The sequence below is a fragment of the Pan troglodytes genome, chromosome 20 (assembly GCF_028858775.2).
Source record: "Pan troglodytes isolate AG18354 chromosome 20, NHGRI_mPanTro3-v2.0_pri, whole genome shotgun sequence".
In the NCBI taxonomy this organism is placed as follows: Eukaryota; Metazoa; Chordata; class Mammalia; order Primates; family Hominidae; genus Pan; species Pan troglodytes.
The window spans coordinates 11,569,454-11,593,643 of NC_072418.2; the positions used below are offsets into that span (position 1 = coordinate 11,569,454).

The following is a 24,190-nucleotide window of genomic DNA, read 5'->3' on the forward strand; positions in this document are numbered from 1 at the left end:
TCCAGAGCAGATGCAGCCAATCGGAGGTTCCTGGAGAGCCCACAGCATTGTGATTTTTGGCTGCACTTCGGTTTCTGTCATTGTGGTCAAAAAGCTCTTCAAACTCTAGACCTTGAGGCCACTTTCCAAGAGACAGAATGGGTGAGGTGAATGGAAAATATGTGAGGAGAACAAGCCAGGAGATGTTCCACACAGTTACTTCGACTTACTTCTCATTGCCAGGGGAGTGCGAAAAAACCTGCCTGGGCTTCAGGAAAAACTGTAAGATTGAGAACTTTCGATATTGTTCACAGACAACTTGAACAACATGTTTGTTTCTTTAAACGAATAAACCGAAGAGAACAGACACTGGGAAAGAAACCAACAGTATTTGGCATACCAAGATAGAGAGAAAATAATCAGTATCATAAAGCTCATGTACTCTGCCAAAAATACCACTACATTAGAAAAATGTGTTTATAAATACTAATTTCCATTATGATAAACTGAATCACTCAGAAGGTATTTGGAAATAACTTTTTGAATATGCAATGTGTGGATGTCTTTAACAAGCAAATTAATTATAATAAATATATTGCATTAAAATTATGAAATATGTTAATGTTTATTTTAGGGAACAGCTATACACAAATGTTTATATTAAAAGAAAAAAAGACTAAAAAAATTAATGAGCCAGCAGTCCAATCTACAGATGAGACACTGATAAAGGATATCCCACACTCAAAACAGTTATTATACTTTTTGTTCCCAGTGAAAATTGTGGCCACTCAGTGAAGAGTTCAGGCTGAGGCATCCTAACACTGATTACATTCCTAGGGGTTTCTCCATATAAGTTCTCTCATATACAAGAAAGAGAAGAATCACTGAAAAATTTTCCAATATTAATATACTCATAGGTTTTGCATCCAGGGAGAAGTTCCATATTTTCCCTAACACAGAGGCATCACTGAAGGCTTTCTCTTCCTCTTTATATTTCAAGTTTCTCTGTAGTGTGAATGCTCACAAGTTTCCTAACAAATGTAGAAAAACAGAAAGCTCTCCAATATTGATGATGTTCAATGGGGCATTCTCTCCAGAATTAATTCTCAAGTCCCTTAAAAACCAATAGAACATTCAAGGCTTTCCCACAGTCACTGCAGAATACCACACTATAGTTTGCTCAGTAATGTGAACACTTTTGCTGTAGGGTATTCTGCATTTCTGAGTGTTGTTCCATGGTGTGATTTCCAATGTGTCTTAAGGGATGACTGTCACTGAAGCCTTCTGAGACCTTCACAGGTTTTCTCCCTTAGTGTGAGCTGTCACATGAATCCCTGCTGATAGCACTGAAGGCTTTCTACAGCTGTTCCATTCTTCAGGATTCTCTCAGTACATAATCTTCTGGGCCCATGAAGGTGAGAATTCGAGCTGAGAGCTTTACCATACAGATTGTCCTCAAAAGGTTTCTCTTCAGAGTGAATTAATACGAGTTACTGAATGCTATTTCATATTGATTAGAGTAGAAGGATGATGTGCTGAGGGCTTTTCTTCATTAATTCCATGGCAAATTTCCCAGATGCTTCTGAGTTATCTGTTTCCTGGTATTCATACCTTCTGCAGTCTCTCACATTGTATCAGGATTGGTGTGTTGTGAGACCAACACAATAGGAAATAAGTGAAAGCTTAGCAGTCCTCCTGAGGATAGGTCATAAAAGCCATTTTGGCCTCTGTATTGGTCCTCTCTTGGATCACTAACCTTGGGGAGAACTTATTGCCAAATTGTCAAGGAGCTCGGCCTTGTAAAGAGGCCTACATGGTAATGACTGAAGGTCCCCTGACAACAACCAACATCAACTTTCCAGGCATGTGAGTAAGTCATCTTGGAAATGGACTGTTCATCAGTAAAGATGTTAGATGACCATATCTTTGGCTGATATCTTGATTGTAAGTAAAGGCATGAGAGATCCTGCAGTGTAACTACAGAGATAAGCCGTTCTTGAATTCCTGACCTGTAGAAATTGTTAGAGAATAAACATTTCGTGTTTGAAGCCACAAAATTTGGGGGGATCATTTGTTATGCTGCAACAAATAACTTATATATCCAGTGTGAGCTCTCTCAAACTATCTTAGGGATGAAAGATCAATGAGTGCTTTCCTCCAGAAGTTCCTGCAGTAATTCATATCCACCTATTATGTATTCTCTTGTGCACAGAAAGATAGGAGTTACTTGTGAAGGATTTCCCACAATGATTACATTCATAGGGTTTTTCTCCAGTGTGAGTTCTTAAGTGTTTCTTCACAGCTGAGAGATTATTAAAGGCTTTTCCACAGTCACTGCACTCGTAGGGTTTCTCTCCAGTATGTATTCTCTTGTGCACAGTAAGAGAAAAGCTACTGCTGAAGGATTTCCCACACTCGTTACATTCATAGGGTTTTTCTCCAGTATGAGTTCTTACGTGCTGTGTCAGATAGGAGCTCTTCCTGAAGGTTTTCCCACAATCGTGACATTCATAAGGTTTCTCCCCTGTATGAATGCTATTGTGCCCAGTGAGAGAGGACCTTGTGCTGAAAGCTTTTCCACACTGATTACATTCATGGTGATTCTCCCCCGTGTGAATCCTCTTGTGGCTTTTGAGGTTACAACTGGTGCGGAAAACATGAAAACACTGGTTACATTCGTAGGGTTTTTCTCCAGTGTGAATTCTCAAATGCAGTCTAAGGGATGAGGGATCACTAAATGCTTTCCCACAGTGATTGCATTCATAGGGTTTCTCCCCATTATGGATTCTCTTATGAATAGTAAGGTAAGATCTGCTACTGAAGGACTTCCCACATTGACTACAGTCATAGGGTTTTTCTCCAGTATGAATTCTCTTGTGCTGAGTTAGGTTAGATTTCGTGCTGAAGACTTTAAAACACTGATTACATTCATTGAGTTTCACTCCACGATGACTTCTTTCCTGTGGATTAAGAGACAAATGATAACTATAATTTATAATATTTGAAATACTTAATGTTCTCCTAGGAATCTTCTCTCCCAGGAATTCTGTTACATTATTATAATTGATATTTTGGCTACTTTCAGTGGTTGTATGTGATTTCTGCCCAGTTTTAGCTCTAAGAAAGTTAAAAAACATAGATGCTTTGCCACAAGTCCTTATCAGATTCACAAAACATTTTCTGATAACGTGTGGATGAAGTTTTGTTCCAACAGTCAATATCTGAGCCAGAGATAGGAAATATTTACTTGTGGGAACTCTCCGTGAAGAAATAAGTTTGGACCTAACTCACACTTCTCTAAATATTTATAATTTTCACAGTGTCTCTCCAGGAACACGGCATTCTCAATTATAAATGACACTTTCCTTTAATGCCTCTCCTGGTTATTTTGTGCCCTTTCTAAACTTAAGGCATTCTCCTACTGTAGAAAACCAGAAATCACCCATGTTAGTCTTACCGTTTTTACACCTTTAGACTGTTCTTTTCTGAAAACATGCTTCTTAGGAGTTAACCATTTGGCTTTAAGTAGAGTCTCCAAATCTGAAACAAATTGAAAAGAAATTTAGATTGATGGAGAAAAGAAATGGAAAAGTGTACACATGAGTAAAGGCAGATTCTGAGGGATCAGGGTTTTTGAGGATGTTTGCAACAAAGAGGATTTGGTTATGAAAATTTTAGGTATTAATTTTAAAAAAGGATTCTAGACAAATTGAGATTGATCACAGGTTGACAAGAGGAGTGATCAGGAATGCAAAGTGGGAAGGAACTTGACTGAAATTTTCAAAAGAGTTGCATCTTTGTTTCTTCCCTGAGCCCAAAGCGAACTATGAGATGATGACAAGGGAGTTAGAGAGAAAAGAAAGGACATGAGGAAGCTCACACCAAATGTTCTTGTGCATGTTTGTCAGGAACAGGGTATTTTACAAAGTTCCCTGATTGACATGAACTAATGTAATACTCCCAACCCCCAAGTCACTGGCCAGAGCTATTCCTCACAAGGGCTCATATCCACCTGGTGCTCACCTGGACAGGTGCTTGGTAGAATTCCTCTTTCCTCTGTTATCACCCTCTTGTCTTGTTCCAACTGGGATATCAGACTGGGTTTATTAACACGACACCCTATTTACGGAAACAATACACATGATATAGGTAACAGTGCTGGGGACAACCAAGTCCATGAAATGAAAGCCAACATTTATGAAGATGGAAAAGTGTGACTTTAGGAGCAGTGAAATAAATTATGCCTTAATTCTTTTTTTTTTTTTTTTTTTTGAGATGGAGTCTTGCTCTGTCACCCGGGTTGAAGTGCAGTGGCATGATCTCGGCTCACTGCAACCTCTGCCTTCCAGGTTCAAGCGATTCTCCTGCCTCAGCCTCCCAAGTAGTTGGGACTACAGGTGCACACCACCACACCCAGCTGATTTTTGTATTTTTAGTAGAGACGGGGTTTCACCGTGTTGGCCAGGCAGGTCTTGATCTCTTGATCTCTTGGCCTCGTGATCCATCCACCTTGGCCTCCCAAAGTGCTGGGATTACAGGCATGAGCCACCACGCCCTGCCAATTATACCTTAATTCTAGTGCATATGGTAACTCTCACGGAACAAAAATGCAACAAGCATATTCAACTAGATATTCAGGGTGATAGGGCATAAACAGTCCCAGAAGGCCATGCCTGAGTTCAAATGCACACTTCAGAGGCCCCAAAACTTTTAACCATGAAGAATATAAAGTCAGGACAAGAAATAGATCTTCAGTTCATAAGGCAGGAATTAGAGACTGCCCATGAGGGTGGGACCATATGGTCCCATTCATCACTGTACTCTCAAGCCACTGCACAGACCTAGGAACACAGAGGTGCTCAAGAAAACTTGAAAGAAGCGATGACAGTGACAGTGGTGGAGGAGGGAATTCCAAACGTTCATCCCTCCACAAAAACAGTGAGTAAACTGGCAAAAGCGGTCCGAATCAACTTTATCGGAATTCTTGAAATGTATCAAAAGTCCACAGCAATCAGGAGAATGCCTTCTCAGAAAACCCAGCTGAATCTGGGTAAGAGAGCTTTATGATACTTTAAATGGACCTCTTTCCCCTGCTTTTTCTACAACCTTGAAGACAACAGCCTGCATTCCTAGTACTTGCAGGGAGCAGAACAGACCTTACTCTGTGGTTGCTTTTCCTGACCTGTCTGGTGGTTCCCTGAAGGACTGGCTCAAAGGGTTGTCTTTATTTATCTAACTCCAAATTCTTTCAGGACTGAGCTGGTTACCTGGAACACACGTGATCGACACATGTAAAGGCAAATGTATTAGTCAGTACTGCTTGAGGCAAGAGAAAACAGTAGAAGCAAACAAAAGACTAACCAAAAAGCCTGAAAGGAAAAATGGGGAAAAAGATGTTTGGGGAGTAGGACTTTGAAAATCTTCCTCATATTCTTAAGAACCTGTAATTCCAAGCACATACTCAGGGCTGGGAGCATGCCCAGAAAATACCTGAGAAGGCACAAAACCCTCATCTTTTGGTGACTTTCAGGCTCTGCACAAGCCAGAAATGAAGGTCAAGGCACAGTTAACTGCCTACCTAAGTATTAAAGGCATGTCCCTATGTACACACAGAGCCCATGTAAAAAGACTAGAAGTTTTTTTCCTTTTTTGTTCCAGGCCTTCAAATCACTATATGACCATTACGCTATCAGAAAAGAGACTTCGGTGGCCACACATGACAAATACAGACATTACAAAGTTAGTTCTGAAATAGAACTATTGTATATTCTAACAAGAGTTTACAATATACGATATTCTACAACTTTAGAATACACAATAGTTCTATTTCACAACTAACTTTAGAACTGTTGTATGTTCTATAGATACAATACCAACTACAACAAGTAAAACAAACTCTGGAGATGGGGAAAAGTCTGATTCCCAAATTGCTATATTATAATATTCCAAATACCTAGTTTCAACAAAATAATTATGAGGGAGGCAAGGAAACAAACATTGGGCCCATTACAAGAAAAATGAAGCTGGTAGAAATTGTCCCTTCAGAAGTTCAAACACTGGACTTAACTAGACAAGTAAAATAAGTCAACTATTTAAAATCTGCTAAAAGATGTAAAAGAAATATGTATAAAGAACTAAAGGAAACCATGAGTACAAATTTTCATCAAATGAAAAACAGCAAAATAGGTACAACTATGGCATATCAAAAAAATACAAAAAATGGAAAACATTAAGAGACAGAAACTTTAGGAAGGCAAATAAAAAAATGTGAGTTGAAAAGTACAATAGCTGAAATGAAACATTCAGAACATATCTGAGCAGGCAGAAGACAAAATTGGTGACCATGAAGATAGGACAATCGATATTATCCAGTCTGAGGAGCAGAAAAAAGAGAGATGCCAGGTGCAATGGCTCATGTGTAATCCCAGCATTTTGGGAGGCTGAGGCAGGAGGACTGCTTGCAACCAGGAGTTCAAGACCAGCCTGGGAAACATGGTGAGATCCTGACTCTACAAAAAATTTAAAAAATTAGCTGGGCATGGTGATGCACGTCTCTAGCCATGCCTCCCTATTTGGGAGGCTGAGGTGGGAGGATCACTTGAGCCCAGGAGGTCAAGGCTGCAGTAAGCCACAATCACTCTGCTGCACTCCAGCCTAGGTGACAGAGTGAGTGAGAACCTGTCTCAAAGATAAAGAGAGAGAGAGAGAGAGAATGTGAGTTTTAAAAAAGATGAACAGAGCCTGAGACCTTTGGGATATCATCGAACCTACCAACATATATAGGATGCGGAGAACCAGAGAGATGTAAAGAGAGAAAAGGGTGAGAAGGTTGAAGAAATAATGGCTAAAAACTTCCCAAAATTTGATGAAAGGCACAAATGTACAAATCCAAGAAGCTCAACAAACTCAAGTAGAATAAATTTGAAAAAATAGAGATTCATACTGAAACACACACACACACACACACACACACACATTTTTTGAGCCAGGGTTTTATTCTGTCACCCACGCTGGAGTGCAGTGGTGTGATCATGGCTCACTGCAGCCTTAATCTCCTGGGGTCAAGCAATCCTTCCACCTCAGCCTTCCAAGAAGCTGGGACCATAGGTGTGCACCAGCACGTCTGGCTAATTTTTTAATTTTTCGTAGAGACAGGGTCCAAGTTGCCCGGGCTGGTCTCATACTCCTGACCTCAAGGGGTCCTTCTGCCTCAGCCTCCCAAAGTGTTGGGATTATAGGCGTGAACCATTGCACCCGGCATCAAACACATATTAATCAAACTGTTGAAAGACAAAGGCAGCATCCTAAAAACAGCAAGACGGAGATGACTTATCACGTAAACAGGATCCTCGGTAAGATTACAGCCAATTTCTCAATAGAAACCATGGAAATCACCAAGCGCTGGAGTGGTATATTCAAAGTGCTGAGAAAAAATGGCAACCAAGAATTCTATGTCTGGCAAAACTCCCCTTCAAAAATAAAGAAATGAAGACCTTCCCATAAACAAAGACTGAGTGTTTGTCACTATTACATCTACCCTACAAAAAATGATCAAGGGTGACTTCAGGACAAAATGAAAAGATAATGGAGAGTAACTTGAATCCACAGAAGGAAGTGAAGAACACTGGTAAAGGTAAATACAGAGGTGAATATAAAAGTCACTGACAATGTGTTTTTGGTTTATAACTTCTCTTTTATTACTACATAATTTAAAGACAAAAGCATAAATGATTACACATCTACATTAATGGGCACACAATGCATACAGATGCAATTTGTGACAAAATTACTAAACAGAACAGCTACAGTGAAACAAAGTTTTTATATACTATTGAAACTAAGTTGCTATTAAACTAGATTGTTATAAATTAAAATGCTTATTAAAATTCTCAGGGCAACCACTAAGAAAATAACTAAAAAGATTAAAAACAAATGAGAAGGGAATCAAAATGGTCCACTAGAAAATATCTAACACAAAACAACAATGAAAGAACTTAGGAACAAAAATGATATGACACGTAGAAAAAAGTAAATAGTTATAGAGCAAATAGTAAATAGGCAGAAGTAGCTCCTTCCTTATCAGTAATTACATCATTACAAGGTGGATTTTGGCAGAATGGATTTAAAAAATAACCCAATTACAGATGGTCCCCAGCTTACCATGGTATGATTTTTTAACTTTATGATGGTACAAAGGTCATACGCATTCAGTAGAAAGCACACTTCAAGTACCCTACAACCATTCTATTTTTCACTTTCAGTACCATATTAAATATATAATTTATAATTGTTGAGATATTCAATACTTTATTTAAAATACACTGCTATGTTAGCCCACTGCCCAACTGTAGGCTAATGTAAGTGTTCTGAGCATGTTTAGGCTAGGCTAACTTATGATGTTCAGTGGGTTAGGTGAATTAAATGCATTTTTGACTTTTTTTTTTTTCATTGTTTTGCATTTTTGACTTATGGTATTTTTAACTTACAATGGCTTTATTGGGACATAGCCCCATCAAAGTTGCGGAGCATGTGTACATACTGTCTATAAGACACTTGCTTTATATTCAAAGACACAAATATGGCCAATAGTGAAAGAATGGAAAAAGATATTTCATACAATAAAAATTGTTATAAAACACAGAAAGACATTATAGTTGTATAAAGCATCAATTTATGGAGAAAATGTAACGATTATAAACATATATGTGCCTAATAAGAACTCCAAAATGTATGAAGTAAAAACTGGCATAATTGAAGGAAGATATAGAGTGTTCTATAATAATCGTTTGAGACTTCAATACTCCACTTTCAATAATGGATAAAACAACATATTAGAAGATCAAAAAGGAAACAGAAGGATTAAACAATAAACTAACTAGACCTAACAAATATATAAAGAACACACCACCCAACAAGAGAATCCATATTCATCTCAAATGCACATGGAACATTCTCCAGGATAGATTATATGTTAGGCTATAAAAAAAGTCTGACTAAATTAAAAAACAATGAACTCATACAAAGTATCTTCCTTAACCACAATGGAATGAAATGAAAAATGAGTAACAGGGCCAGGCGCAGTGGCTCACGCCTGAAATCCCAGCACTTTGGGAGGTCGAGGTGGGTGGATCACGAGGTCAAGAGATTGAGACCATCCTGGCCAACATGGTGGAACCCTATCTCTACTAAAAATACAAAAATTAGCTGGGCGTGGTGGTGTGCACCTGTAGTCTGAGCTACTCGGGAGGCTGAGGCAGGAGAATCACTTGAGCCTGGGAGGCGGAGGTTGCAGTGAGCCGAGATCACACCACTGCACTCCAGCCTGGTGACAGAGTGAGACTCTGTCTCAAAAAAAATAATAAAGTTATGTATTGGAAGACTTAATATTGTTAAGGTGACAATACTACCCAAAATTATCTACAGAGGTAAAACAATCACTATCAAAATTCTGAGTTTTTTTTCCTTTCAGAAATACACAAACTGATCTGAAAATTCATGGCATTGCAAGGGATCTTGAACAGACAAGAAGTGAAAAAGAAGAATAAAGTAGAAAGATTTACACTTACTGTTATCAAAACTTACTACAATGTAACAATAATCAAGGCATTGTGGTACTGACCCAAGGATAGATACATAGACCAATGGAGCCAGGAGCAGTGGCTCATGCCTGTAATCCCTGCACTTTGGGAGGCCCAGGTAGGTGGATCACTTGAGGTCAGGAGTTCGAGATATACAGACCAATGGAACAGAATTGAGAGTATGTAAATAAACTCCAGTGTGTATGGCCACATAATTTTCAATAAGGGTACCAAGGTCATTTGATGGGGAAAGAATAAAGGTGGTGAGACAACTGGATATACACACATGCAAAAGAATGAAGTTGACCCTTTCTCCACACCATATGCAAAATTCACTCAAAATCTATCACACAGCTGAGTGGAATTGTTAACACTAGAAAATTCTTAGAAGAAAACATAGGGGTAAATCTTCATGACCTTGACTTGAGCAATGGTTTCTTAGGTATCACACCAAGAGCACAAGCAAAAAAGAAAAACTAGATACAACAGACTTCATCACAATTAAAATTTTTTTTGTTTTTTGAGACGGAGTCTCATTCTGTCGCCTAGGCTGGAATATAGTGGATCTCGGCTCACTACAACCTCTGCCTCCCAGGTTCAAGTGATTCTCTTGCCTCAGCCTCCCGAGTAGGTGGGATTACAGGCACCTGCCACCACGCCTGGCTAATTTTTGCATTTTTAGTAGAGATGGGGCTTCACTAAGTTGGCCAGGCTGGTCTTGAACTCCTGACCTCAAGTGATCCATCCATCTCGGCCTCCCAAAGTGCTGGGATTACAGGCGTGAGCCACTCTGCCTGGTCACAATTAAAACTTTTGTGCATCAAAGGACACTATCAAGAAAATGAAAAGACACCCAAAGAATAGAGAAATCATTTATGTATTATATTTTGAATAAGGATTTGGTACCCAGAATATAAAATGAACTTTTAAAATCCGACAACAAAAATGAACAACCCAAATAAAACATGGGCAGAGGACTGGGAGCGGTGGCTCACACCTGTAATGCCAGCACTTTGGGAGGCCAAGGCAGGCGGATCATTTGAGGCCAGGAGTTTGAGACCAGCCTGGCCAACACAGCGAAACCCTGTCTCTATAAAAAATACAAAACAATTTAGCCAGGCATGGTGGCACATGCCTGTAATTCCAGCTACTTGAGAGGCTGAGGTATGAGAATCACTTGAACCCGAAAGGCAGAGGTTGCAGTGAGCCGAGATCGTGCTGCGCCACTGCACTCCAGCCTGGGCGACAGAGGGAGACTGTGTCAAAACAAGCAAACAAACAAACAACAACAATAACAAAAATGGGCAAAGGACTTGAATAGACATTTTTCCAAAGAAAAATACTCAACAAGTACATGAAAAGATGCTCCATGTCATTTGTCATTAGAAAAATGCAAATCAAAACAAGAACGAGATAGCACTTCATACCTACTGGTATGAGTATAATCAAAAAGGCAAGTGCTGGGAAGATGCGGAGAAGCTGGAACCCTCCTGCATTGGCGGGAACATGCAATGGTGCAGCTGCTGTGGAAAAGTCTGGCAGTTCCTCAAGAAGCTAAACACAGACCTAGCCTTCCACTCCTAGTATATGCCCAAGAAAATGGAAAGTGGGCATTTAAACAAAAGCTCGTACACAAAAATTCATAGTATTATAGCATTATTCTTGATAGTCAAAGAGTGGAAACAACTCAAATGTTTCTCAATAGAAAAATGGATTGGCAAAATGTGGTATGTCCATACAATGGAATATCATTCAGTCATAAGGAATGAAGCGCTGGTACAACATACAACATAGCTAAGTTTTTTTGTTTTGTTTTTTTTGAGACACAGTTGTGCTCTGTTGCCCAGGCTGCAGTGCAATGGCACAATCTCAGCTCACTGCAACCTCTGCCTCCTGGTTCAAGCGATTCTCCTGCCTCAGCCTCCTGACTAGCTGGGATAGGTGCGTGCCACCACGTCCGGCTAATTTGTATTTTTAGTAGAGATGGGGTTTCACCATGTTGGTCAGGCTGGTCTCGAACTCCTGCCCTCGTGATCCGCCCACCTTGGCCTCCCAAAGTGCTGGGATTACAGGTGTGAGCCACCACACCTGGCCCATAGCTAAGTTTTTAAAACACTGTGCTACATGAAAAGTCAGACACAAAAGGTAATGTATTTTGTAATTACATTTATATGATATGTTCTGGATAGGTAAATTCCTAAAGACAGACACCAGATGAGTGGTTACCAGCAGCAGTGGGTAGGGAAAGTAACGGGTATTGGCTGCTTCATAGGGACGGGGTTTCCTTCAGGGTGATGAAAATATGGTGATATTAGATAGTGTTGATGGTTGCACAATACCATGAATGTATGAAAAACCACTGGACTGGATATCTTAGAATGGTTAAAAATGGTGAATTTTATGTTGTATGGATTTTACCACAATAAAAAAAGTAAGAAAAGCAGGCAAGTCTTGCCACCGGAGTCATTAAATAAATGCAGGAATGACATTAGGCTTACCCAGTGAGGCCAGGTTCCTGCAGTTCTCCAGCATCACGTCCCTGTACAGTGTCCTTTGGGCAGGGTCCAGCAACGCCCACTCCTCCTGGGTGAACTCCACGGCCACATCCTCGAAGGTCACCAAGCCCTAAAGCATTGCAAACATCACGGCTTAGCCAAGGACCACCCCCACCAACGTGCACAGGAAGAGGGGCCAGGAGAACAGAGCCAGGGCTGGGGAAACCTGAGCACGAGATGTTGGGGAGGGTGGTTCTGAGCTCACCTCCCAGGGTTCTGAGCTCCTCTCCCAGGGTTCTGAGCTCCTCTCCTGGGGTTCTGAGCTCTTCTCCCTGGCTTCTGAGCTCAGCCCTCAATGCTTGTCTCCTTAGGCCATTCCCAGGTCCAGTGCACAGTACCACAGAGCAGCTGCCTTTTCTCACTCAGACTGGGAGCTCCTGTGATCTTATTTCCCTCAATCTCCAGGGGATCATGGGCCCGTGACATGGCAGAAATCAGAGAAATACTTGGTAAGTGAATGACTGATTTCCGTGGCGTTTATTAATTGCTTGGGTTTAGAACATCATCACGTCTTTACTTGGCTTTCCCTTAAAACTCTCAGGAGCACATGATGTACTCAGGGACCCTGGAGGGAGCTCTGAACCTGCAGTAAACATTGACACACACTGACATTTTCTGGGCAGCCCTCACCCTCCATCTGATGCCTGGAAATCCTGGGATGCCTGAGGACCTGGTTTGGCCATGAGGCTCCAGGCTGCTGGAAGGTATCAAGTCCAAACTTCTGGCCAAAGGAATAATGATTTGGGAAAAGGAACATCTGACTCACCCGTAACCAGCTTGTCAGGAGCTCATTAACCAGCTCTCCACCCTGTGTGTGTCCTTTTTGCTGAGAGGCTGGGAACAGGGAAGACGGAGCTGGAGGAGGAGAAATGAGTCCCAGGGATTTAGGCTTGTCTGACACCCACAGATCTGCCCCTGATTGACCACACCCACCTCCCACACCCACACAGATGAGGCACCACACAGTGCCCACCTACGCCCCATGCAAACACCTACCCACAGCTCTCCTAAGATACCCGAACACAGCCCTGTCTCACCAACCAAAGACAATAGGGCTCAAGGTCTGACTGCACTTGGGGAAGGGATTATTCCCACTTCACAGATGAGGAAACTGAAGTTCCAAGGGCGTCACTGTGTTTTTATCAGGTTCACAGAAAGAACTAAAGGGAGAATTCAAAAGCTCCAGCACATTCACCACACAGGTGACATCCACAGATACCCAAATGCCTAAGTCCCAAATCCCGAGAGCCGCCCGACCAGACACGGAGGACCTCTGGGCCCCTGGGGCTCCACTCCTGCCTCACCTGCTCTGCCCAACCCCGCTCGTGTCCCATGCTGTGGGTCAGAACCTTTCAAGGCTGGACTCTGAGAAATGCCAGGACCCCACGACTCACCAGCAGTCGAGGGCAGGATGACAGCCGCCATCCTGTGACTCCGACAGCAACAGGGCAGCCGGGAAGCAGGACGCTCCTCCTTTATCCTGCAGCGCTCTGGAAGAAACGGGAATGCTCCGAGTCTCCGTGGCCTCCTCCCTCTCGGGCTGCTGGGGATGGGCCCTCCTCAACCCATCCTTCCCATCCTTCTTCAAATGCAAGTTCCGGCTTCCACACTGGGCCTTTATTTTGCTGAGCAGGCAATGAATTCAGGGCCACCTGATGGAAAACTTGCCTTCCTCTGTTCCCAACACAACGACCAGTACCTCCCTGACCCACCCGCTTTGAGAACCTCGGCTTCACGCAGTCTCATGGCATGTTCTTCCCATCCAAGCGCACCACAAACGCATTCCTGGCTACTCCCTCCTTCCCTGGGGACTCCGGCACCTCCATAACTCCTCCCACCTCCAGTCCCAGCTCCTGGAGGATGTCAGAGACCCCCAGAGTCTCAGGAGTTCCTCAGCTCCAGGGCCCTTTGTTCCTTCTCTCATCAGCCACATGTTTCCACAGGTCCCCTCAGCCTTGGTCATCACCGGGCACTGTCCCACCACCCAGAACAACGTTCAGAAACTCCCCTCTCTCTGAACCCAACCTCCCTCCTCAACTTCCACAGCGTTCACTCCTTTTTTCTCTCACCGCATGTCCTCCGACCACACGCAGGCCTCAGTCACCTCCTCCTGCCTCGGTCACCCCCCTCCTGCCTCAGTCAACCCCTCTCCTGCCTCGGTCACCCCCATCCTGCCTCAGTCAGCCCCCCTCCTGCCTCGGTCACCCCCCTCCTGCCTCGGTCACACCCCTCCTGCCTCGGTCACCCCCCTCCTGCCTTGGTCACCCCCCTCCTGCCTGTGCTCTGCCTCAGTTACCCCCTCTCCTGCCCATGTTCTGCCTGTTACCCCAACTCCTGCCCTTGGTCACCCTGCTCCTGCCTGTGCTCGGCCTCAGTCACCCCCCTCCTGCCTCGGTCAGCCCCTCTCCTACCTATGCTCTGCCTTGGTCACCCCCTCTCCTGCCTCAGCCACCCCCTCTCTTGATTTCATCCTCGCCCAGCTTGGATGTCACTGTCCCTCATTTCAGCTGATTTCCTCCTCCCTACCCCCCACTGTCATGCCAGCCCAGCAGAACTCCAGCCAGGCGTGACTTCAATCATCCACCTGCTCCAGGGGACATTCGGTCAGACCACCCTGTGCAAAGGCTGTGACGCTGCCACTCTGGAATAACACGGTCACCAACATGTAAAGAACCCTCAGCCTGCAGGGCGATCCCACAGGTCAGCATGGCTTCCCACTCGTCAAACCTCCTCTCCTCTCTTTAAACTTCACACCTCCTCCCCTGTCCCCTCTGTGGTAACCGCTTCCTAACGAGCCCTTGACGATCCCAGCCTCCCGGTGCTCACACCCTGTGTAGGCCTGACGCACACACGGAATTAGAGCTGACCTGTGTGACCAGCAGAATATGGCTGAGGAGACAGCGGGGGTGGGTGCAGGGGTGACTTTCAGGACCAGGTCCTAGAAGGCACTACAGCTGCTTCCGCCTTGGTCTCCTGGATGTTGCTCTAGAGGACACCAGTTGCCATGGTGGGAAGATGCTCAAGTGGCCCTGTGGAGAGGCCTATGTGGAGAGGAACTGAGGCCTCCCACCGACGGCCAGCTCTGACTCGCAGGCCATGGAGTGGCCCCCGGTACCCGTTGAGCCTTCAGATGATGCAGACCCAGCTGACAGCCTTCTGCAAGCTTCCAGCCAGAGCCTTCCAGCCAAGCTGCTCCTGAATTCCTGAAACACAAAAACAGTGAGAGACGATACATGGTCATTGTTTCAAGTGACTAAGGTTTGAGATCATTTGTTAGGCAGCAAGAGATGACAAATCATCTCATTTTCAGCAGACAATCCCGATCCTGCTTCTCAGGGTAAAGATCATGAGGAGGAATCTACTTTCCTGTGTTGCTGCCAGCACTGCAACCTGCGCCCCACCCTTCCGCCTCCTCCCATGGCAGACAAGGAGCTGCCTGCCTTCTCCGCAGGGCCTGCTGGGCAGTTCTGGCCTGGGGTCCACCCTCCTGCTTTTGAGGAGCTGTCTGTGCTCAAAGCTCTCTCCTCCGCCCTTTCCCTTCTAGCTCTCCCGTGCTGCTAGACCCTTCCTCATGCCCCTCAAGCCTGATGTGGCATCTTCTGTAGTGCGATGAGCCTATCCTTGGGGTACAGCTTTCTTTCCGGTTACTGCCCCGTCTGTATCCCCCATCCCAGCCACAGCTCTTCACTCTGTCCCCTTTCCTGAGTCCTCACACGGTGCAATCTGGCTTCCCTACTATCATCCCAAGGACAATACCCTTGATGGAATCGACAATGACCTTACTCACCAGGGAGACGTGGATTGCAGCAACTCTGGCGCTATTTCCTATCTGGCAGGTCAACAGAGACACAGTGGCCCACACTCTTCATTCTCACACACTGCTGGGGGTAACCCCTAGGGAAGGAAACGTGCTGATGTCAAGCAAAGCTGCAAAAAACATTTGTTCTTTCCTAGAACCCCACTTCCAGAAATCTATCTCAAAGGTACACAAATACTGAAAGACACGTGTAAGATGATTTGCTGTGGCACTTCATATAATCGCAGAGGATTGAAAACACCACAAGTGACCATCAGTAGGGGATTGGTTGAATAAACTATGTGATAGCTTTTAGGTTGGTGCAAAAGTGATTGCGGTTTTTGCCATTACTTTCGATGGCAAAACCTGCAATTACTTTTGCAGCAACTTAATAAATAACAAAGAAACATGTAGCCAGGAAAAAAAAACCCCAAACCAAAACCAAAACAAAGAACCCCTGAAAAGATTTCTAGGTATTCAGAGAGATTATCTCCAATAAATTTAAGTGAAAAAAAAATCAAGGTACAAAGCAATGTCATGTGTCCTTTTTATAAGACGGGAAAGCCTCCTTTCTCCGGATTTATAGAATAAAACGTAACTCCATAAAGCCAGCTTCTGGAGGTTTCCATGTGTGACCTCCATGACATGAACCCAAAAGATAAAAGGAGTGAAGGGTGTGAATGGGCAGGGACGGGGGCACTGGACATTCAGGGTGAGTTCGGGTTCCGTGAAAAAATCAAGTTGGAGGGAGTCTTTGGCTCTTGGGCCTCTGTGGTAGACAGATGATTAACTTCCTGCTCTCCCAAGAAAGGGGTCTGTGTTCTAATCCCCAGAACCTCTGGATCTACTCCCTTACATGGCAAAAGGGATTCTGCAGCTGTGAGGAAGGCAAGGATCCTGACATGGGGGATGATGCTGGGTGGGCCCACTGTGATTACAGGGGTCCTTATAAAAGGGAAACAGGAGGGTCAGTTCAAAGAAGGATGGGATGAGATGAGAGAAGAAGGGAGCGTGTGTGTAGCAGGGAGGAGAAAACATACAGAGAGACTGGAAGATGCTGCCCTGCTGGTGTTGATGATGGAGGAACAAGCCACAGTCAGGGAAGGCTGGTGGCCTCTACAAGATGAAAAACACAGGAAATGGGTTCTCCCCTAGAGCCTCTAGAGCAGTGGTCCCCAACCTTTCTGGTACCAGGGACTGGTTTCGTGGAAGACAATTTTTCCATGGAGCACGGGGCGGCAGTGGGGCTGGGCAGGGAATGGTTTCAGGATGATGTTTTATAAGCACATTACATTTATTCTGCACTTTATTTCTATTATATTACATGGTAATATATAATGAAATAATTATACAACTCACCATAATATAGAGTCAGTGGGAGCCCTGAGCTTGTTTTCCTGCAACTAGATGGTCCCATCTGGGGGTGATGGGAGACAGCAACAGATCATCAGGAATTAGATTCTCCTAGGAGTGTGCAATCCAGATCCCTCACATGCAAAGTTCACAATAGGGTTTGGGCTCCTATGAGAATCGAATGCTGCCACTGATCGGCCAGGAGGTGGAGCTCAGGTGGTAATGCGAGCAATGAGGAGTGGCTGTAAATACAGATGAAGCTTTGCTCACCTGCCGCTCGCATCTTGCTGTGCAGCCCTGTTTATAAGCACTGGTCCGTGGCCCAGGGGCTGGGGACTCCTGCTCTAGAGGGAATGCAGGCCTTCCAGCTTATTGAGGATTTCTGACCTCCAGAAAGGCAAGAGGATAAATGTGTGTTGTTTTAAGTCCCTGAATTTGTGGTAGTTTGTTATAGCATCAATAGGAAACTAACATGCCTTTCACATCACACCTTCCCTTTGGGTGAGTTCAGCAGACCCAGGCAACTGCTGCAGAACTTCCCTACCCTCTACAGGGGTAAGTATCTCCTTTTTCCCCATAACGGACCTGATGTGCAGGTAGGCACACAGTAGTTCCAGTCACTGAGCTGGGGAGTGAGGGGGGTTGGCCTCCAGCCAGCTCACTGGGCCTCCAAGAAGAAAACAAGTAGAGAAGGTACCTGGGACATTTTCAGGCCCCGAGTCCCTATTCAAGGCTGTCTGGAAGCAGAAATTTCCCACTAGGACAGGAGGGGTCTCTTCAGTTTACAGATCCTGTGACACCTGCCCTGCCCTGCCCTGCCCTGGATACAGTGCTGGAGGATGGTCACAGCAGATGGGCCACTCTATGTCAGCTGCCCAACACAACTTCTGGTGATGATGGAAATGTTCTATAATTCTGCTCTAATACTTGAAATGTGACTAGTATGGCTGAGAAAATAAATTTATTTTTATTTTTTTGGGGAGCAATCATCTGATTCCTAAACTACCTCCAAACACCTCCTCTTTTGCCTCTTAAACGTCTTCCTTCTGAATCCTGAAGTCCTTGTTATCTGCATGCTTACACTACATGCAAATTGCATCACCCTCTGGCCCACAACTCTTTAGTGTCTTCCCACTGGCCTGAGAACAGAGTCTGAAGTGAGGCCTAGTATGGTTCTGCCTCCCTCTTGATCTTGGTCTTGGTCACACTTCTTTCCCTATTCTTTTTTTTTTTTTTTTTTTTTTTTTTGAGGAGTCTCACTCTTACACCCAGGCTGAGTGCAGTGGTGCAATCTCTGCTCACTGCAACCTCGGCCTCCCAGGTTCAAGCAATTCTCTTGTCTCAGCCTCCCGAGCAGCTGGGACTACAGGTGTGCACCACCACACCCAGCTAATTTTCGTATTTTTAGTAGAGACGGGGTTTCACCATGTTGGCCAGGCTGGTCTCGAACTTCTGACATCAGGTGATCAGCCTGCCTTGGTCTCCTAAAGTGCTGGGACTACAGGTGTGAGCCACTGCGCCCAGCTTCTTTCCCTGTTCTTGTCTCGGCTTCAGCCATCCCTGTGTTCCCAGTGAAGGGAGCGTGGCAGCCTCTCTCCTGCTGCAGGGCCTTTCCTTACACAGCTTCCTCGATGGCAGTGCTCTCTTGGACATAACCCTGTCCCCTCACTCTAGTCGAGCCCTATGACTAGCTACATCTGACCCCAACTTGGAGATGGAGCAGCAATTCCCTTTTTCAGGGGCCTGTGAACCCCAAGTGGGAAAATAAAGGAAAATCCTGAAGTTCCTTTAAGGGAAATTCCGAGCATCCAGCTAGCCCCAAAAGTAAATATGGAACTTGTTAAACAGGAAGGTAATAGTAACCTAAAACAACAGCCAAAGAAGTTAAGGCTCCAGAGATGTTCGCTTTCCCCATGTTTCCCCATGGATAACATCTTAACATGCATCCCTGAGTTGCCTTTCAGAGGCTGGGACTCCCACTGAGGACCCCACCAAATGGAGCTGCTGGCTCAGAGATCCCAGATAAGCGGGACGTGAAGGCTGAGCTTCAGCGTTCTTTGTGCTAAGTTTCTTCTTGAGGGGCTTGGAGAAAGTCACTTCTCCCAGCCAGTTAACATTTTCCTACTGACTCTAAATTTTTAAACAAAGCTTCTTTTCTTTAACCAATTACAAATCAGAAAAATCTTTGAATCTACCTATGACAAGCTCCTGCTTCAAGACATCCTTGCCCTTTTAAGTCTAAACCAGTGTGTAACCTCCACGTATTGCTTTATGATTTTGCCTGTAGCTTCTGCTTTTCTGTAACTTACCATTGCCTTCAGAAATCCTTGCCTAGCCAGGCACGGTGGCTCATGTCTGTAATCCCAGCACTTTGGGAGGCCTAGGCAGGCGGATCACCTGAGGTCAGGAGTTTGAGGCCAACCTGGCTAACATGGTGAAACTCTGTCTCTACTCAAAATACAAAAAATTTGCCGGGTGTGGTGGTATGTGCCTGTAATCCTAGGGACTGGGGAGGCTGAGGCAGGAAAATCACTTGAACCTGGGAGGCGGACGTTGCAGTGAGCTGAGATCGTGCCATTGCACTCCAGCCTGGGTGACCAAGTGAGATTCTGTCTCATTTAAAAAAAAAAAAAAAAGGCCGGGTGTGGTGGCTCATGCCTGTACCATCTCAGCACTTTGGGAGGCTGAGGCGGGTGGATCACGAAGTCAGGAGATTGAGACCAGCCAGGCCAACATGGTGAAACCCTGTCTCTACTGAAAATACAAAAATTAGCCGGGCATGGTCGTGGGCGCCTGTAATCCCAGCTACTCAGGAGGCTGCGGCAGAACTGCTTGAACCCAGGAGGCGGGGGTTGCAGTGAGCTGAGATTGCAACACAGTACTCCAGCCTGGGTAACAGAGTGAGACTCCGTCTCAAAAAAAAAAAAAAAAAAAAAAAAAATTCCTTGCCTAAAAGCCACTGGGGAGGCCAGGATTTGAACATTTAATGGTCTGGTCCTCCTTGCTTAGTGTTGTGCAATAAAAGCCTTTCTATCTATCGTAGCAACCCTCAATATAGACATCTGGTTTCACTGCACCACCAGGTGAGCAGACCCCAGTTTGGTTCTGTAACAACTTAAGCTCTCAAGCTAAATATCCTTCCCAAGAAAGCTTCCCTGTTCCCTCTGATCAAGTTCACTAGTGCCAAGCTCCCACATCACTCCTGTCATTCATGGTTTAAAATTTATCTTCCCTGTTAGAAGGTAAACTTTATGTAGGACAGGGGCCATTTCAGGTCCTCCAGGGTCCCTGTGCATCTGACCTAGGACCTGACTCATGGAGGCGACCTGGTTTGCCAAGGATTGTCCCGGTTTGAACACTGGATGCCCTGTGCCCTAGCAAACCCCTTGGTCCTGAATAAATGAGGATGGTTGGTCACCATTAACTGTGCACTCAAATAATATCTATTGCATGATAAGTAAACATTCCTTCAAGAATGCTGTAGGAAAGCTAGAATGGAAAAGGTGAACACACACACAATTAGTAGAAACCCCACAATTTAATACTAGATTACTTAACATGATTCTCTGCAATATGAATCACCATACTGTTATTTCAGAGAAGTTTTAAGAAACAAAGTTAATTCCTATTAGGAGGTGATATCGTTGGCTCTGTGTCCCCCCACCCAAATCTCATCTCGAGTTGTAATAATCCCCATGTGTCAGAGGAGGGTCCTGGTAGGAGGTGACTGAATCATGGGGGCGGACTTCCCCCTTGCTGTTCTCCTGATAGTAAGTTCCCACAAGATCTGATGGTTTAGAAGTTTGGCGTTTATGTCTTCTCTCTCTCTCCTGCTGCCATGTAAGACGTGCCTTGCTTTCCCTTTGCTTTCTGCCATGATTGTAAGTTTCCTGAGGCCTCCCCCGCCATGCAGAACTGAGTCAATTAAACTTCTTTCCTTTGTAAGTCACTCAGTCTCAGGGAGTTATTTATAGCAGTGTGAAAACTCTCAGGTAGTTCTTTATAGCAGTGTGAAAACAGACTAATACAGGAGGCAAGGTGCAGAGGACAATCTTTTTGGAAACCAGTTCCCTACCCTTCAATCTAAGTTGTTGCTTAATATTCTTCCAAATGTTTTCAAATCTCATTAGGAAAAAAAAAATCCCATTACTCAAAACACATCTGGTCGCCGGTCAATTTAATTTTAAATTTGTTACTAATGAATCATCCTTTTTACAAATGCCCTTATATTTTGAAGTTTGGTGGAGGGCCGATATGACTTTAGAAATCAAATCAACAGCTGGGTGCGGTGGCTCTTTCCTGTAATCCCAGCACTTTGGGAGGCTGAGGTGGGCGGACCACTTGAGGTCAGGAGTTAAAGACCAGCCTGGCCAACATGGCAAAAACCTGTCTCTACTAAAAATACAAACAAAATTAGCTGGGCGTGGTGGCACTTGCCTGTAGTCCCAGCTACTCAGGAAACTGAGGCAGGAGATTTGCTTGAGTCTGGGAGGTGGAGGCTGAAATGAGCCAAGATCGCGCCACTGCACTCCAACCTGGCCAACAGAGCGAGACTTGGTCTCAAGAAAAAAAAAAAAAGTCAAATCAAACAGGCCTGAAGAATGTTGCTAAGTAGTCCTGCTAGTTGTTAGTGGGAAGACTTGTAACACTACATATACATGTAAATATTTTCTATACTTATATAACATTCAGAAACTTTTAGCATTATAGCATACCAGAAAATCTGTCTTTAGCTACAGTCACACATCTTTACGTTATTTGTATGTTTGTTTTGTGGATACTTATTTGCATGTAACTGTATTTACTTATTTACACACATGTAACCATAAATACCTCTGTCTTTTTACCTTGAACTTTCCTTAAGATACTTTCACTCTTAGTGACTTCCATGTGGTTACAACCCCAGCACAGAAAAAGCCCACGAGGAGTTCTTCTACACAGCAGAGCCTGCTGAAACCTTGTTGTAGGTTCCACACTGTACTCACCTGGTCACCCACAAACCCACAACAACAGGTGGACCTTGTGGCAGGCTTCAACACGAATCTGAGCTTGAATGATGCTTTTCTCATCTGAAAAAAAAAAAAGACACAAAGATTTCTTTCGAGGCTTTGTATAGGTTGTACAGTTGTTGGATACAGCTGCTGGAAACACCATCCCATTTACTTTTTTTGGGTACTCAATGATTAAATGTGTAATAAGGGCCCAGCCTGTGGGCCGTGACTGGCTTTACCTGATTCCCATCTGGCCATCTGCTCCGTAAGAGGGGAGAAAGCAGCTTAACGCTGTGTGCATTTGACTTGCTCAACTTACTAGGCTGGAGAGAGATTCTATGGTGACTCCACAGGCTTTAAAAATATCTTGTCACTTAGAGGCCCTATTAAGTGACTAAACTGAATTTTTAACAATTTATGTAGTTTATTCAGAACTGCAGAGATTTTTTTTTTAAGGCCCTAGAGCAGGGTTTCCCAACCTGGCACTACTGATAATTCTTTGTTGTGGGGGACTGTCCTGTACAACGTAGGATCTTTAAGAGCAAGCAGCGTCCCTCTTCCCCGGCCTCCACCCTCTAGTTGACAGTAGCAGCCTCCCCTCCCCACAATTTGTGACAACCACAGCCGTCTCCAGCTACAGCCAAAAGTCCCCTGGGGTGCGGAATCGCCCCGGGTGAGGGCGACTGGGGTTCCCTGAGGAGGCGACAGCGGCGCGGGACCCCGACCCAGGAGCAAGCGGCAGCTTCGTGCTGACCTAAGCTCACAGCCCGAGGCCTCATGAACCGAAACACGGCTCCCTGGAGGGACGCAGGGCCCGTGGCTGGCGGTGTCCGCGGCCCACGTCGCCCCCTGGACTCGGACCCGAGCCCCCGCCAGTCGCTCACCGAGCCCGGCCCCTCCCGCGGGGCCAAAAGCGCCGACTCGCGGGGACGGAGGGACTCGCTACCCGCTGCCCCACGCGCGGCCCCTCCCACGGTACCGCCCCGCGCTTCCGCTTCCGGTCTGGGGAGAGGCGCGCTGCACGTCCCCTTCCGGCTCGGGCGGGCAGCCTCGCAGAGTCGAGCGTGTTGGGGGTTCGGCGCTTAGGCGACCGGCGCGGCGGGCGGGAGCGGCGGCCGCGCACCCCAGCCTTGGGCAGAGGTGTTCTAGTTTGCTTAGTGGGCACAAAGTTGGGCCCTGGCCTGGGGCAGTAGCGGGGGTAAGGTTGGCCCTGGGGGCGGGGCCAGGCTGCGAGCTGCACGAGGCCTGGGGGAGGGGCTGGTTGTGGGCGGAGATCAGTTCCGGGGCGGGGCTGAAGGCGGGGAACCGGCTGAGGCCGTACCAGGCCTGGAGGGCGAGGCTGATTGGGCAGAGACCAGTTCCAGGGTCGGGGCTGTGGGTGGGGCCCAGTTCTCGGGGCGGATGGTATAAGGCTTCCAGAGCGGGAATGACTGAGCAGAGACCAGTTACAGGGGTGGAGACCTCCATTTCCGGGGCGGGGCTGAGCGGGAACCAGGCTGTGGTTGTGACAGCCCTGGAGGTTGGGGCTGGCTGTGGGCGTAGATAAGTTCCGGGCAGGGCGGAGGGCGGGGACTAGGCTGTGGGTGTACCGGCCCTGGAGGGCAGTGGTGATTGGCAGAGAGCAGTTCTAGGGGCGGAGCTATGGGGGTGGCACCAAGCCTGGGGGCGGGGCTGACTGTGGGCGGAGACCAGTTCTGGGGGCGGGACTGTGGGCTGCACCAGGCCTAGGGAGGGGGCGGTGGGTGGAGACCAGTTCCAGGGGCAGGGATCTGGGTATGAATAAAAGGGTGTGTGATGTGGGTGGGTTGGGATAGGCCCAGGAGCCAGGATTGTGGGAGATCAGATTCAGGGGTAGGGCTTTCCTTGGATCCCTAGATTGTTGATACAGTTACTGCCCCATGTTCATACAACCCAATAGGATCAGATTATGTATGCACA

General features: G+C 45.6%; 1 protein-coding gene across 17 annotated transcripts; it reads right to left on the minus strand.

Moving 5' to 3' along the window:
• Positions 1-585: 585 nt before the first annotated feature.
• ZNF558 (zinc finger protein 558) lies at positions 586-23,256 on the minus strand. Of its 17 annotated transcripts, XM_063800508.1 has the most exons (12): positions 23,137-23,248; positions 22,247-22,330; positions 21,699-21,820; positions 17,268-17,503; positions 15,900-16,006; positions 14,980-15,315; positions 13,507-13,602; positions 12,879-12,967; positions 12,056-12,182; positions 4,003-4,098; positions 3,437-3,519; positions 586-2,939 (listed from the first exon to the last, which is right to left on the minus strand). In XM_063800508.1, exons 7-12 carry the CDS (start codon positions 13,535-13,537, stop codon positions 2,157-2,159), a joined length of 1,209 nt encoding a protein of 402 aa, XP_063656578.1. In that variant the 5' UTR covers positions 13,538-13,602; positions 14,980-15,315; positions 15,900-16,006; positions 17,268-17,503; positions 21,699-21,820; positions 22,247-22,330; positions 23,137-23,248; the 3' UTR covers positions 586-2,156. The 17 variants fall into 17 exon arrangements, with proteins under 17 accessions (XP_063656578.1, XP_003316114.1, XP_063656581.1 ...); XM_003316066.6 differs by lacking the exons at positions 17,268-17,503; positions 21,699-21,820 and having other exon boundaries at positions 23,137-23,256; XM_063800511.1 differs by lacking the exons at positions 17,268-17,503; positions 21,699-21,820 and having other exon boundaries at positions 12,318-12,967; positions 23,137-23,256.
• Between the last annotated feature and the right edge of the window lie 934 nt (positions 23,257-24,190).

What these genes read in the sequence shown, in the direction of transcription:
- ZNF558 (XM_003316066.6), bottom strand. Translation starts at nt 13,537, where the DNA reads ATGGCGGCTGTCATCCTGCCCTCGACTGCTG. An exon ending in CAGGAACCTGGCCTCACTGG is followed by an intron (nt 4,099 to 12,055) that starts GTAAGCCTAATG and finishes TTCCGTAAATAG; the next exon opens with GGTGTCGTGTTAATAAACCC. An exon ending in TCTACCAAGCACCTGTCCAG is followed by an intron (nt 3,520 to 4,002) that starts GTGAGCACCAGG and finishes AATTTGTTTCAG; the next exon opens with ATTTGGAGACTCTACTTAAA.